The sequence below is a fragment of the Filicampus tigris genome, chromosome 18 (genome assembly GCF_054856515.1).
Source record: "Filicampus tigris isolate MCC_2025a chromosome 18, RoL_Ftig_1.0, whole genome shotgun sequence".
In the NCBI taxonomy this organism is placed as follows: Eukaryota; Metazoa; Chordata; class Actinopteri; order Syngnathiformes; family Syngnathidae; genus Filicampus; species Filicampus tigris.
Window position 1 is genome coordinate 6,897,501 of NC_141234.1, and position 12,237 is coordinate 6,909,737.

A 12,237-nucleotide genomic window follows, 5' to 3' on the forward strand; every position below is an offset into this window, starting at 1 on the left:
AAATTGTATTAGTACATTTACAGACTTTTGGAAAGTACCCTTTGCCTCCTGCCATGCCTTTCAAGAGGACATTCTCCAAGTGACCATAGCAGAGACAGCAGAGCAAACTGGATGCGGCGGATCCCTGAGGAATCCCGCGAAGCTGACGATACGTTCTGAGAGGGTCCAAGTCCACAGTTAAGATGTGCAGGCCCGTGTTATTACGACAAAAAGTCAAACCTTACTTCTTCCCAAACTTGATAAAACTGCCGGTCAACATGCGTTTAAAGAACTGGAGCACCTCTTTGCCCCAAATATCTGAGGAGAAGTGCTGGAAAGCAGATCACATTAGCAGACAAATGTAAACTATCTAATAATCTCCAAGGACTATTTGAGGATTACCTGCTCCACCAGGACGGCGTGGTGAGCTCTGCCGCTTTTTTGCAGTGCCGTCACAAAGCCTTTCATGTTGGTGGAGCCCATCTCTTCCTCCGCAAAGTTAGCCTGCAAAAGAAACACAAACTCTAGGACTGGACAGAATATTATTAACTCATTCACTGCCGTTGACGAATTTACATGTTTTTTCACAGTCCGGCCATTCAATCCCAGGAATTTTTTTTCACATTTTTTCAAACATTAGTACAAAAGAGGGCCTGAAAATGTCTGCAGTGAATGAGTTAAGGACACATCTAGCTTTGTTTGTACCTGTCGAACAAAAGACTTCCTCAGGCCCAGGAAAGAATCTGCCCAGATCTTGGCATAGCCGCGTATGTTGAAGGACTCCTCCTGGACAAGCGACAGGGCTTCGCTGATCACTTGGAGAAGTTTGTCATGGGGCAGACTCTCATACGCTCCGCTGACGTCCACCTTAAAGTGATAAAGGGAAGGATGACACAATTACCTGCTTTTTTATCCCCATGATTCAAGTAAAATGCGGTGAATGAGTCATATAAAAATTGTACTGAAACAAAAACTCTACTTTTTGTACTGTAAAATTAAAATTAAAATTTAAAAATGCTGGATTAAAAAAGTGAGCCTGCATCATGCTTCAATGTATAAAGAATCTTCCTGGGCGTACCATACAACTGCATTTGCTTACCACTAGAGGGAGCCAGCGAGTGCATTGCACATTGACAATCCCTGGTGACACTACTGTAAATGTATTTGAAACGCGTTTGTGTTGTTTTGGCAGACACTGGCTTGTGACCAATCTGTGTATTTTTTAAAAATCTGTCTTAACAGCCTTAATATGCAAATGATGTCCAACCTTAGCAAAGTAGAGGGGCGCTGAGTTCTCCTTCTGGGCCGGCACTAAAGTGGACAACACCTTGTGGATATCAGTCATCCCCCACACTGTGGAACCCAGGAGGGATGGAGAGGTGCGTACGCAAGCCCGCAAGACGTCCCTCAGGTCACATATGTTCCTACGGAAAGTCTACAGAGAGGGATGGGAGGGGTTTACAATTGTTTAAAGAGGACGTTTTACAACAAAAATGAAGGAAGTACCCTGGTCTTGGCGTCTGATCCCAAAACTCGCGTGATGGGCCTCATAGTATCCGTCTTTGGGATGAAGCGCAGGCGGGAGACGACGGTGTTTGTGGGGAGGCAAGCCATTTGAGTCGGAGTCATTTCCTCTATCTGGCCTTTAGAAATGTGTGCTCTACAATCACAAACGGCGACCGCGAGCTTCGTTACTCATACTGAGCATGTGCGTTGTTTGTTGAGAGGTGCACCTGAAGGCCAGCTCCTGCATTCTGAGCCAAGCCTCCTGCCTGTAGAACTTCAGGGCGTTCTTCTGACCCACACATTCCGTGACGTAGAAGCAAGCTCGCACCAGGCCGACGACGTAGCCGTCCAGGAGCCAAGCCAGCAGCTGACCGAGCACCCGGGTCCGATACGCGAGCTCGCTGGGTGGGATTCGGCCTGCAAACAGCAGTCCATTGAATCAGCCAAAAAAGACGTTTCCATTTTAAGAGCACTTGAAAGAGGAAATACTGTGGAAATGCGACTTTTAAAGGTGTGCAAAGAATTAGTTGGATCTCTGTGGTGCTAATTAAGCAAGTAACCCCCTAAAAAAACAGCGACTTCAACAAGTGGATATTAATGGTGCTGCTTTGACCAAAGAATGTTCGAGATCTTTTATTAAGACACCCAATAACTGATTTTTTGAGTAGTGTTTTCCCTTTGATCTTACCTTTCTTACTGATCTTCAACCAGTCGCAGTCATTCACCTTCATCTTCCACATCAGCTCCGCAATGGAAAGCTTGTCAAACCTGCTGCTGCACAAGAAGCCTCTGACCCGTGCCAAAAAATGACAACGGTTTTCCGAGGAGCCCCAAAGCTCAGCCGGTACGACTGCGCATAGGCACTCCCTTACGAAAAGGTAGACCCGGTGAGACCTACAGTGTTTGGGCAAAAGGTTTCTCAGTTCGCCTTGGACCAAGTCGCTCTGCTTCAGAGGGCACAGCCGCTGCAGCGTTCGGCCGTAGGAGTACCTCCTGTGTTGACACAAAAGCTGCCCAAAAAGTGGGATCATGTTAAAAAAACGACGGGGGAGCTTCTTCGGTTTCCTCTCCAGTCCGTTGAGATACGCCAGCCCCTCGAAGAAAATCAGTCTCACCACATCCTGACCTTGCAGTCTTCTCGAGCCCGCCGCGCTCATCTTCTTCCTGTTGAGGAGGAACCCGTTCATACCCCGGCCGCCATACAGAAAGGCCACGGTGCGTACGAAACACTGCGAGGGAGGCAATGGCGGGAAAATGCCTGATCTCCAACTAGGTCCTCCTTCTACAGGAGCTGTTCTTGTTTCAGCTGTTTGTTTGGAGCCCGAAGTAATTGGCTTGAAAGACACCGGTTGTCCTCCTTCCACTGTCTCTTTAGCTTCCTGAGCTTCTGCGAGTCGTCTCCTCTTTCCACAACACAGCACGTCCTTCTCTTCCTCTTCTCTCTTCCTTTTCCCACGCGAGACTCTAAAATCCATCCTTTTCAAGCTCATTGCACGTCTACTCTCCACTGACTTCGTATCACGGCGGGTCCTAGTTAGAGTTTGCAGGCAAAATCCGGAGGGGCCGGCGGTCATAGCGACCCTGTCGTAGATGGGGGTGCCGCACACTTGGAAAGCACACGACGGCGGAACCGTCACAAACACGGAGCAGCTCTCCAGCAGAAAGCGAGTGATGTCGGTGCCTAGGCGCAGGACCACTTTCTTCCACAGGTCGCTTCCGTGGATGTAGGCGGCGCTCAGAGTCAGTTCACCCTGGAATTTGAAGTGGTCGGCATCGCGCCCCTCCTGGCCCGCGCGCAGCGGGTTGTAGCCGTGTGCTAAGATGTTGCGTATTTTCTTCCTTTTTAGGCTGTTGAGAATGAAGGCCAGCAGTTCGGACAAAGTGCACATCTGTGGAAAGCAAATCAGACTGCAAATGAATAGCGCGTGCACAAATTAATCCCCGTTAATAAAGAAATTTCAGCATTTGTGTGGTGAAATGAATTTGGCAGCTCTGTCGAAAGCACAATATAGATAAATCAAATACAACTGATGTGAGAGAAGACTTGAATAAAAATACAATAATTAATTCTCATGTTGATTGTATTTACTACCATTTTTAACTTAATGAAGTCATTATTTGACAACACAAATACAGGTGCGGTACATTAATTACAAAAAGTTAATAAATAAATACATTTTAATTAACCTATTTTAGAGGAGCAAAACGTCTAAATAAATACAATACCGTTCACAGGACTCTTGATGATGCAAATGTCTAACAGGCTAAATAACGCGCTTACTAGGAAATAGTGTAGACTTTTTACCTGGTGGCTGCTCGGCACTTGCTGAAGCTCCTTCTCGTAGCCGATGAAAATGCTCCCGACGAAGGATTTGAAGCTGTTCGTGTCCGCCTGTTCGACAAGAACCACTTTGTGCCCCTCTCGGAACACGATTCTGTCCGTGAACTCCTCCAACGTGTATGTGTGGCGATACATAGAACGCAGGAGGTCGAGAACCCGGGATAGATTAGTTGAAGGCATTATTGCTTACTTCAAATTTACTCGAAGTTTTTAGACACTTTGGCAGAGCCATAAAAAACAAGGGTAGCTAGGACACGCCCCGTTTGAGCTGCGTGTCTACGGCGACGCTAAGCTAGGAGGGGCGTCAGCATTCGGGCAGCAATTAAACCGAGGGGCGGGGGCGGGGGTTTTGGAGAATGCCGGCACATGTACTGTATACGGTTGCGCTAAAACTACAATTTTCGCCTGTTAATTAATATTTTTAATATTTTAAAGATCGCTCTGTAATTATAACACACGTTTTGGCATTGACCAAAGTGAAACTCGTGAAAGTTGGTTGGTCAGCATTTGGGCAGCAATTAAACCGGGGGGGGGGGGGGGGGGTGGAATGCCGGCACATGTACTCATGTACTCTGTCAGAGAATTACGGTAAGGGAACTGGAAAAAAAACTTTTCAAGTGCTAAAACTGCAATTTTCGCGTGTTAATTAATATCCTAAAGATCGTACTGTATTTATAGCACACGTTTTGGCATTGACCAAAGTGAAAGTTGGTTGAGAAATGAGCAAGTCGTGACTAAATGTCAACGTCCATGCATTTGCTATAATGGGAACGTTGCCCCTACCAACATGGCCGCCACGTAGCTACGTCGGTTAGCTGGGGTGCAACATTGTGCACGCGTATCTGGCAGACAGGCATTGCTCAACCTCGAAAGTCCCGCATTCCCGCCTGACGAATTAAAAAGCAAGATGAAGCCACCGTCCAATCACAGGACGTCTTACTTAGCTTGTGCTAACAGACCAATAGGGAAGAAGAATACACGTGTTGTCACGACTCACACATACACGTGTCACGCACCCCAGCTGACTTTGGGTAGAGGCAACTGGTAGACCAGGAGTGTCCAAACTCTGTCCTCAAGGGCCGGTGTCCTGCCTGTTTTCCATCTATCCCTGCTGCAACACACCTGATGCAAGAGATCATGATCATTATCACGCTTCTTCAGAGCTTGCTGATGAGCAGATCATTTAAATCAGGTGTGTTGCAGCAAGGAGAGCTGGAAAACAAGCAGGACGCCGGCCCTTGAGGACCAAGTTTGGACACCCCTGTGGTAGACGAAGGGCTTATCCGGGGTCATCACAACTATGGTAACCACTTGCTTATCATGCCCCCGTGCTATATTATTGTTTGACTTGTGAAAATGTATCATTGAAATAAAGTTTTTTAAAATTTGTTTGTGTAAAGTCATTGTATTGTGTTATTAAAAGTAGTGTTTCTGCAAAAAGAGGAGTCTGAAGGAACCAATTTGTCTGCCTTTCCCAGCTGACTTTGAGTGAGAGGTACATCATGGACTGGTTGCCAACCATTCAATGAACATTTTTTTAAAACGTGGAAGGAAGCTGGAATGCCAGGGGTAAACCCAGCGAAGCACGGGAAGAACATTCAAACTCCACTCAAGAGGGCTGAGTTGACATTTGGACAAAGGATAGACGAAAACTGCATTAGAAAAGACAAAAGACTTGACTTAAAGAAGACATAGTGTGGAAATTTTAATCTTTTATTGCTTGTATACAAATAGTTGGGTCTCTGGACTTATCTGATCCCAGGGGTCTGCAAGTAAGCTGTTAGCCGCAAAGCGAAGGTTTTCACCCTAAATCGCCACGTGAAATCACAACTCTCCATTGTCAAGAGGACTAATGCACACACCATGGCATTGCTTGCTTACAATGACAACAAACTATGTTTTTATACAAAATAACATTTTTACAAACTACCTTTACAAACAATACAAAATCACGTGTAAAGTGCATTCTATATTTTTGTACGTATCAAAAAGACTCATCTAGAGCTGTCAATCATGTTTCCTCTTGTTGTTCGGACATCTGGTGGTCCCCGATGGCAGACCTGTTGGGAAACATATTAGTAAAACGCTATAGACAAACACCATCAACACCATCCATCTCACCTGTAAAGAAGGATTTGTTTGGAAAGGCAGTCTCGCAACTCTGCTGCCTCTTTGTTTTTTCTTTTCTGTATCGTCAGCTCCATATTCAGCTCTCTGCTGCTCCGCTCGAGACAACGGATGCTCTCCTAAAATTGTGAAAAGATACTTATACTGACAGTTCTGCTGTACACGTCCCTTAGCATCTCGCGTCACCTCGTAGAGGCCAGCATCCTCCCTCCTTTGTATGTGAACCAGTTTGAGTTTCTCCTCCAAGCGAGCCCTCTGCAGCACCTGCGCTTGCAACTCCTCCCGTAGGGGTCCAAGCTGGGCCTTGAGCTCCCGGGTCTGCTCTTTAGCTTTTACGGAAGCCCCAGTTGTTGTCTCTCTCCTCTTCTGAAGGGCCAGCAACACGGGTTCATACCTGCAAGGCCAAGATCGGAGGTTGGGGTGAAACGTCCGACACAATCAGTAAGTGAAGTTTTCCTACATCCATGGACACAAAGCAGTAATGATAGTGAACGTAGCATCAAATTGTAGATCGAAAGGCAAATTGGTGAGTGAAATCCAGTACTTGTTCTCAAGGGCTCTCAGGCTGTCCTGCAGGTACTGCTGGATGTCCCCGCAGGAATTCCTCTCGGACATCTCCTCCTGCATCGCGATGCAGGTCTGGCTGGTGTTGAGAACGCAAATCGCCGCTTGGAGGTCCTGAAGACGTTGCTGATGGGCTGACCTGAGCTGCGAGCCCTCCTCGGTTATTTGCAGGAGCAAGGTCTGCAGTTTCTCCTGGAGGATGGATTGAAAGGCATGGGTATTGGGTACATAATCAATTGGGTCAAGAATCTCTTGTTAAAGAAACACTTACCCACAAAGAGTTTCAGATATTCTGCTTTTGGGTGAAATTTCAGGATGAACCTGACGTGAATTCAAATGTTCAACTGTTGAATGTTTCAGTGATTTTGGCTGTTTGCCAACAAGGAGATTATCTTTGTTTCATCCTGAAATTTCACTTCATCTGAATGCCCAAACATTTTGTGTCCTACCTCCTCTCTCTTCTGGAGATCCATTTCATGGCGTCGCTTGTTGAGAGCTGCCTGGATGTGTGCGCTCTCCTTGGCCCTGGTGAACAGCTGCCTCTTTAGGATGCGCAGCATGTCGTGCAACCCCTGTTTCTCCATTTCCGCCTTCCACACTCGCCGCGTCTCTTCAGCCAGTTGGGACCTGAGGAGCCGCACCTCCCTCTTTCTCTCCTCTCTCCGGTCTTCCTCCTCCTTTCTCAGAACCGCCATCAACTCATTTACGTTGTTTGAAACGTTAGCCTCTGAGGCTGCTGCTTCTTCTTCTCGGGCTTCCTGCCGCCTCAGCTCCAGCGCCTCCGCCAATAAGTCCTTCCGCTTCTTCTCTAAGCGCTGCAGCTCCTCAATGCACTCCTCCATCTGACTTGTCAGTGTCTCGAATCCATCCACTCCAAAGCTCGTTTCCATCTCCAAGGATTCTGTTGGGAAATCTGCGACATTGACATTATCCACCTCGGAAGTGCAACCGGCTGTCATCGGCGGCTTGGGACACTTGAACTGTTGGTCATGAACGTCCAATTCAGACCTGTTCATTGTGGGATCCCGGTGACCAACGCTCAGGGTCTCCGACGTCAGATCCTCGACTTTGTTCACGTGCACATAGTCCTGGTTTGCCTCATAGTCGATGCCTGCCTCCTCCATACAGCTCTCCAGCATGGCCAACATCCCCATCAGTTGACCTTCGTAACGCACCATGGTGTCGCTCAGTTTGCTACCCGCCGAAGTGATAGGCATGTCTTCTTGGGACTGGTGTTTAGCACACTGTCCTGTTGTCCCCATCGTGTTCTCAGTGTAACTTGTGGAAAAATACGGCGATGTTTCTCTCTCGCCAAGCATCTCTTCTGGGTCCGACTCGGGCGGGGTCACGGTGAGCTCCTCGCACCCCTTAAGTAAGTCGTCCATCTCCTGCAAGTACGGCCCCATTAAAGACGGCTGATTCATGTGCGTCCTTGTAAAAGCGAGAGAGGACCAGTTGCTCTCGGGATCCCCATTGTCTTCTTGGATGAAGAGAGGTTCAAAATCAGATGACGGATCACTGTCGTCCTCCATTGTGGGACTCTAATACTCGAAACCAATGTTTGCGTTTACTTTACGATCCATCCCCTGATAAAAGGAAACAGAAATGACAGAGACTGATGTGATGCTTGCTGTACATCCATCCATTCATTTTCCTCAATAAGGATGAGGTGAGCTGGACTCTATCCAAGCTGACTTTGGACTACAGGTGGAGTAAACTGGACTAGTCGGCAAGCGCTATAAAAAAAAAAATGGATGTAGAGAGTGAAGTGCTAGTTGTAGCGTCCTACTGCAATGGCTAGCACGCTTGTAGCAAAATGTAGCTAGCTTTTTTTTGATAATGTCAAATGAAACCGTAGATAAAAACAAAATAATCACTTTTAATAAGGTGCCGGGAACTCAGTTATGGCACAGTTTCTAATCACTTCAGTCTTTTTCGCAGTTAAACTGCATGTTCTGTAGGGTATGGTCTAGAGATTGACTTGGTTCACATGCTTGACAGTATTTGAAAAAGAAAATATTTTGTCTTACTTGCATTTACTCTACGTCTGTGCTCGTACACTTTGCTGACTATTAGCTACTTCTGCTTTGTTTGAAATAACGCCATCTTCCGTTAGGTACAGATGTAAATAGCTGGAAATAAAAGTTGAAATGTTGATCTCTTATCAAACCGAAATGTTTTCAGTTGATTTGGAGGTGAAATGGTCTTTATTTGCTGACAGCAACTAAATGGGGCAGGGCCTCTTTTCGAGTAGAGGCCAGTATTTGAGGAAATCTGTAAACCAAGAACCTGGTTATCAATACAGCTGTCCACATATGCTAATCCGCTATCAATGAAGATGAGTCCATATGATAGCTCGGCCTATCATCTGGGTATGTGGAGCAGGGCACAGCAGTGGTCCAGCAGGGTTATTCCAACGACAGCTGAAAAAACCTTGGCGGTGGTCAGACACTCGTTTCAAGCACGCACGCCCATGAGCATCAGCCAACATGTGGCACAGATCCACACAAAAGAGCAGATGGTCATAATATTCGATTGCCCTACCCTGATGTAAAGACACAAACATCAATTTTATGTCATTTTCTTTGAATACTTCCCTCAGGAGTTGTTGTCAGCTGTCGTGATGCAGTTCAGAGGAACGCTATCTGCACATTCTTTCACCTGCTGACCTAGTTTGTATAAACGCAACCATCTTTAACCTAACAATATTTCGAACTTTTGCTGCCATGGTTTGCATTTAATGTCTACCACTTCGTCACAGGGAAGTTACGGGAAAGTTTAGAACATATTCCAGCTGCTCTATTCAAATTCAACTGCAATGTCAAAATCGGCACTACTTACTTGTTATTGGACTCGCAAGTTTCCTCTGCCTATGGATGAATCCAGTTGCAGTTCAAATGACAAAGCAGAATGAGAGGGTGTAATGTGTGGGAGGGGGTATAAAGATCCAGAGCCCCCCACCATTACCACCACTCTCTCTCTACCCCCTCCTCAGTCGGAGTGCAGCTATGTGTGACCATGACTACCTCAAATCTGTTTAGGTGTATTAATAAACACAAGAGGCTGGGCGAGAAAGAAGAGCCGCAGCAGAAGGGCCGATTCATTTGCCCAGAAACAAGATCACATTGATCTGAAGCAGTGATACTAACATTTTGCTGGTAAAGGCTAAAAACTGAATGTACTGTGCTTTTATGTGCTTTTAAAATTCATTCATTTAGATATTTAATTTTTTTTTAAAAAACACTCACTAGTCACCGAAGAGACCCTTGGATAGGTAATAAAGCTGGTTCCCATATAACTTGAAAACAAGATTGTGTGTGTGTTTAACCAAGCTTTAAGACATCAATACAGTGTTATTAGTTCTACTGGTGGTATAGAGAAGCTTCTAGAAGCTTTACAATGGGTAATTCCCACAAGTGATGTTTGTGTGTGTGTGCATCTTAATGACGACGATGATGATGATGATGATGGTGCTCAGGCTTCAGGATTCCAGCCATGCCTCCTCATTATCGAGCAGTCTTAAAATAACTCCCCATGTACATGTGTCTGCTTCCCTTCGGGAGGATCGATTTCCCCTCAACTTGTGACCCCTACAATAGAGTGAGAGGGCAGATGGTGCTCTCCTCACACTCTAGTAGAACGTAATGAGGATGAGTTGCAGATTAAAATGAAAGAAAATAGCAACCGGGCAAACTACTGCAGTCGGTACCCGTGCAAAGCAGGTGTGACTTTTTGAAATTTTTTCTTTTTTTTCTTTTCTTTTTTTCTTTTTGAAGTTCAAATATCTTTCCACACCTAAAACCATCAACTTTGACTTATGTAATACATAACAGAAAGTAGTCTGACCCCATTTTTGATGCGCTGCCATTTCGAGATTGCTTTGTAATTGTGTCCACTAGATGGCACTAGAGGACGTCCCACAGTTATGGTCTGTGTTGCAACTACACTGGATGAAAGTACATACAGCTAAGGCCCAAACCAGTCAAACCCTGACCACATTTTAGATTTGTGATGGGTTTTTTTTTTTGTACTACTTGTGTGTGTCAGTATTTTTAGTGCTCTGTGATTGTCTGGCGATCAGTCCAGGGCGTACCCTGCTGCTCAACCAAAGTATTCTGGAATAGGCTCCAGCTGACCCAAGAACCTAATGAGAAGAAGCAATATCAAAAACGGATGGAAGGATAGTTATTTGTCTTTATGTGCCGGTGGTTTTAACATTTCTCCATCTTGTAAAAAAAAAAAATCAAAATACAAAGGACACACAGTAAATAAAATTTTAAGATCTCTCAAATTTTGGGGGTGCTTCAACAACCCCCAAAAATGGGCTAGACGCACCTATGTTCCAGTCCAGAAAACTTATATCAACCCCAATCCATTTTCAATTTTTCGACAAGTATCCACAATATTTGGTGGGCCTGTCATTTGGTTTCCATGACAGCAATGATGTCACGCCTGTTGTTCACCCTTCACAGTGTGTTTTGGCAAGTCTGGCCTTTGGGCGGGAGGGAGGGCGATTGTAGCTGACATGACATTATGTCCACGGATTAAGTGATCCAACACACTGACAAAATCACTTGGATCGAGGAGAGGACTGTACTGTGTGACACTCAGGCGTTATTTTTTTCTGTTTTTAAGAAGAGGGAGGGTTCAAGAGTGTGTGCAGGGAGGCGTCAACTATTTCAGCGGTTCTGGTTCAGAACTGAATGTCCTACTGAGATTAACAGAGACGTTTTGTGCTGAACCTGCAAACTAAACACATCGGCATGTCCTCTTTCCTCATAAACAGACTTTTTTTTTACCCTTCTCAATTAGTATTCAATTATGTTGTTTTGATCATCCGAAAGAGGCGCTGTTGAATTTCCAGGGTGTCACCGGTGACGTCGACGCTTGGTTTTAAACGACCCCCCCCCCCCCCCCCCAGTGGACGGACGGAAAACAGATGCGGCGATCCTCCGCAGACAGAGGGACAAAAGAGAGAAAGACAAACGCGGGGCTGGAAAGCTGCAGCCTGTTTTGGTCCCATCACTCGGCCGCAAAATGACCACACCCTCCCAGGAATTCCTGCCGCGAAAATACTTCATGTCATGTGTTTTTGAGGGAGAAGTCAACAAAGTTTGCTCATCTGAAATTCCCCGATTGGGGTAGGGGGGTGGATGATTAAACGCAAATCACAATTAGGGGTGACTTAAGTGACTCATTGGGGCAACAGTTGATTCTGATTTCAAGTCTCTTGGAGTTTTCATGTTATTCCTGTGCTTGCAAAAGTCTGAGAGATTCAAATCCAGATCCGCTTGACACTTGCGAGGCAGATGTGCCCATCACTAGTGCACCATGCTACCCCAGTGAGAGCTGGCACATCTATCCCCTCTTGCCCACATGCAAACCAGATGAGCAAGTCCCGCTAACCGCCCCCCTCAACCCACCCGCCCAGCTGCATGAAGTGACGCTTACTTGTCTCCACTCCCACTCCCAGATGGTGTGTGTGTGTGTGTGTGTGTGGGTGTGTGTGTACGGTGACTGCGCAGTGACCCAAACACATCACATTGGGCCTCCTTCCCTCACTGGAGTGCTCTATGGTAATATTCCACTGGGTCTTCCATCAAGCCTGGCGTGAGTTCACCTGATTCCCAAGAAATGACACTAAAAATGAGGCACAAACTAGAAGTTTAAAAAAAAAAAAGGGGGGCTGGACTAGTGTAGATCACAGCTCTGTGAGAGGT

General features: G+C 46.0%; 2 protein-coding genes across 3 annotated transcripts in view; both read right to left on the reverse strand.

The window, feature by feature from the left end:
• Nucleotides 1–4,151, reverse strand: part of tert (telomerase reverse transcriptase) — an 8,211-nt gene extending 4,060 nt beyond the window's left edge. For both annotated transcript variants that reach the window (XM_086013971.1, XM_086013970.1), the window contains exons 1-9: nt 3,791–4,151; nt 2,174–3,374; nt 1,713–1,902; nt 1,486–1,639; nt 1,247–1,414; nt 685–846; nt 382–483; nt 225–310; nt 39–155 (exon numbers count right to left, since the gene is read on the reverse strand). In XM_086013971.1, coding sequence (XP_085870097.1) covers nt 39–155; nt 225–310; nt 382–483; nt 685–846; nt 1,247–1,414; nt 1,486–1,639; nt 1,713–1,902; nt 2,174–3,374; nt 3,791–4,006 — 2,396 coding nt within the window. In that variant the 5' untranslated portion in view covers nt 4,007–4,151. The remainder of the gene's footprint in view (nt 1–38; nt 156–224; nt 311–381; nt 484–684; nt 847–1,246; nt 1,415–1,485; nt 1,640–1,712; nt 1,903–2,173; nt 3,375–3,790) is intronic.
• A 1,397-nt stretch (nt 4,152–5,548) lies between these two features.
• Nucleotides 5,549–9,438, reverse strand: sync (syncoilin, intermediate filament protein). The gene is made up of 6 exons (XM_086014813.1): nt 9,359–9,438; nt 6,967–8,103; nt 6,498–6,709; nt 6,140–6,347; nt 5,948–6,072; nt 5,549–5,886 (listed from the first exon to the last, which is right to left on the reverse strand). Exons 2-6 carry the CDS (start codon nt 8,047–8,049, stop codon nt 5,838–5,840), a joined length of 1,677 nt encoding a protein of 558 aa, XP_085870939.1. The 5' UTR covers nt 8,050–8,103; nt 9,359–9,438; the 3' UTR covers nt 5,549–5,837.
• Between the last annotated feature and the right edge of the window lie 2,799 nt (nt 9,439–12,237).

Bases quoted from the DNA above. Each gene is read 5' to 3' on its own strand.
- sync (XM_086014813.1), bottom strand. From the start codon at position 8,049: ATGGAGGACGACAGTGATCCGTCATCTGATTTTGAACCTCTCTTCATC. The intron at 6,348-6,497 runs GTACTGGATTTC...TTGGCCTTGCAG, and splicing joins CTGAGAGCCCTTGAGAACAA to GTATGAACCCGTGTTGCTGG. The intron at 6,073-6,139 runs GTGACGCGAGAT...TCACAATTTTAG, and splicing joins AGGATGCTGGCCTCTACGAG to GAGAGCATCCGTTGTCTCGA.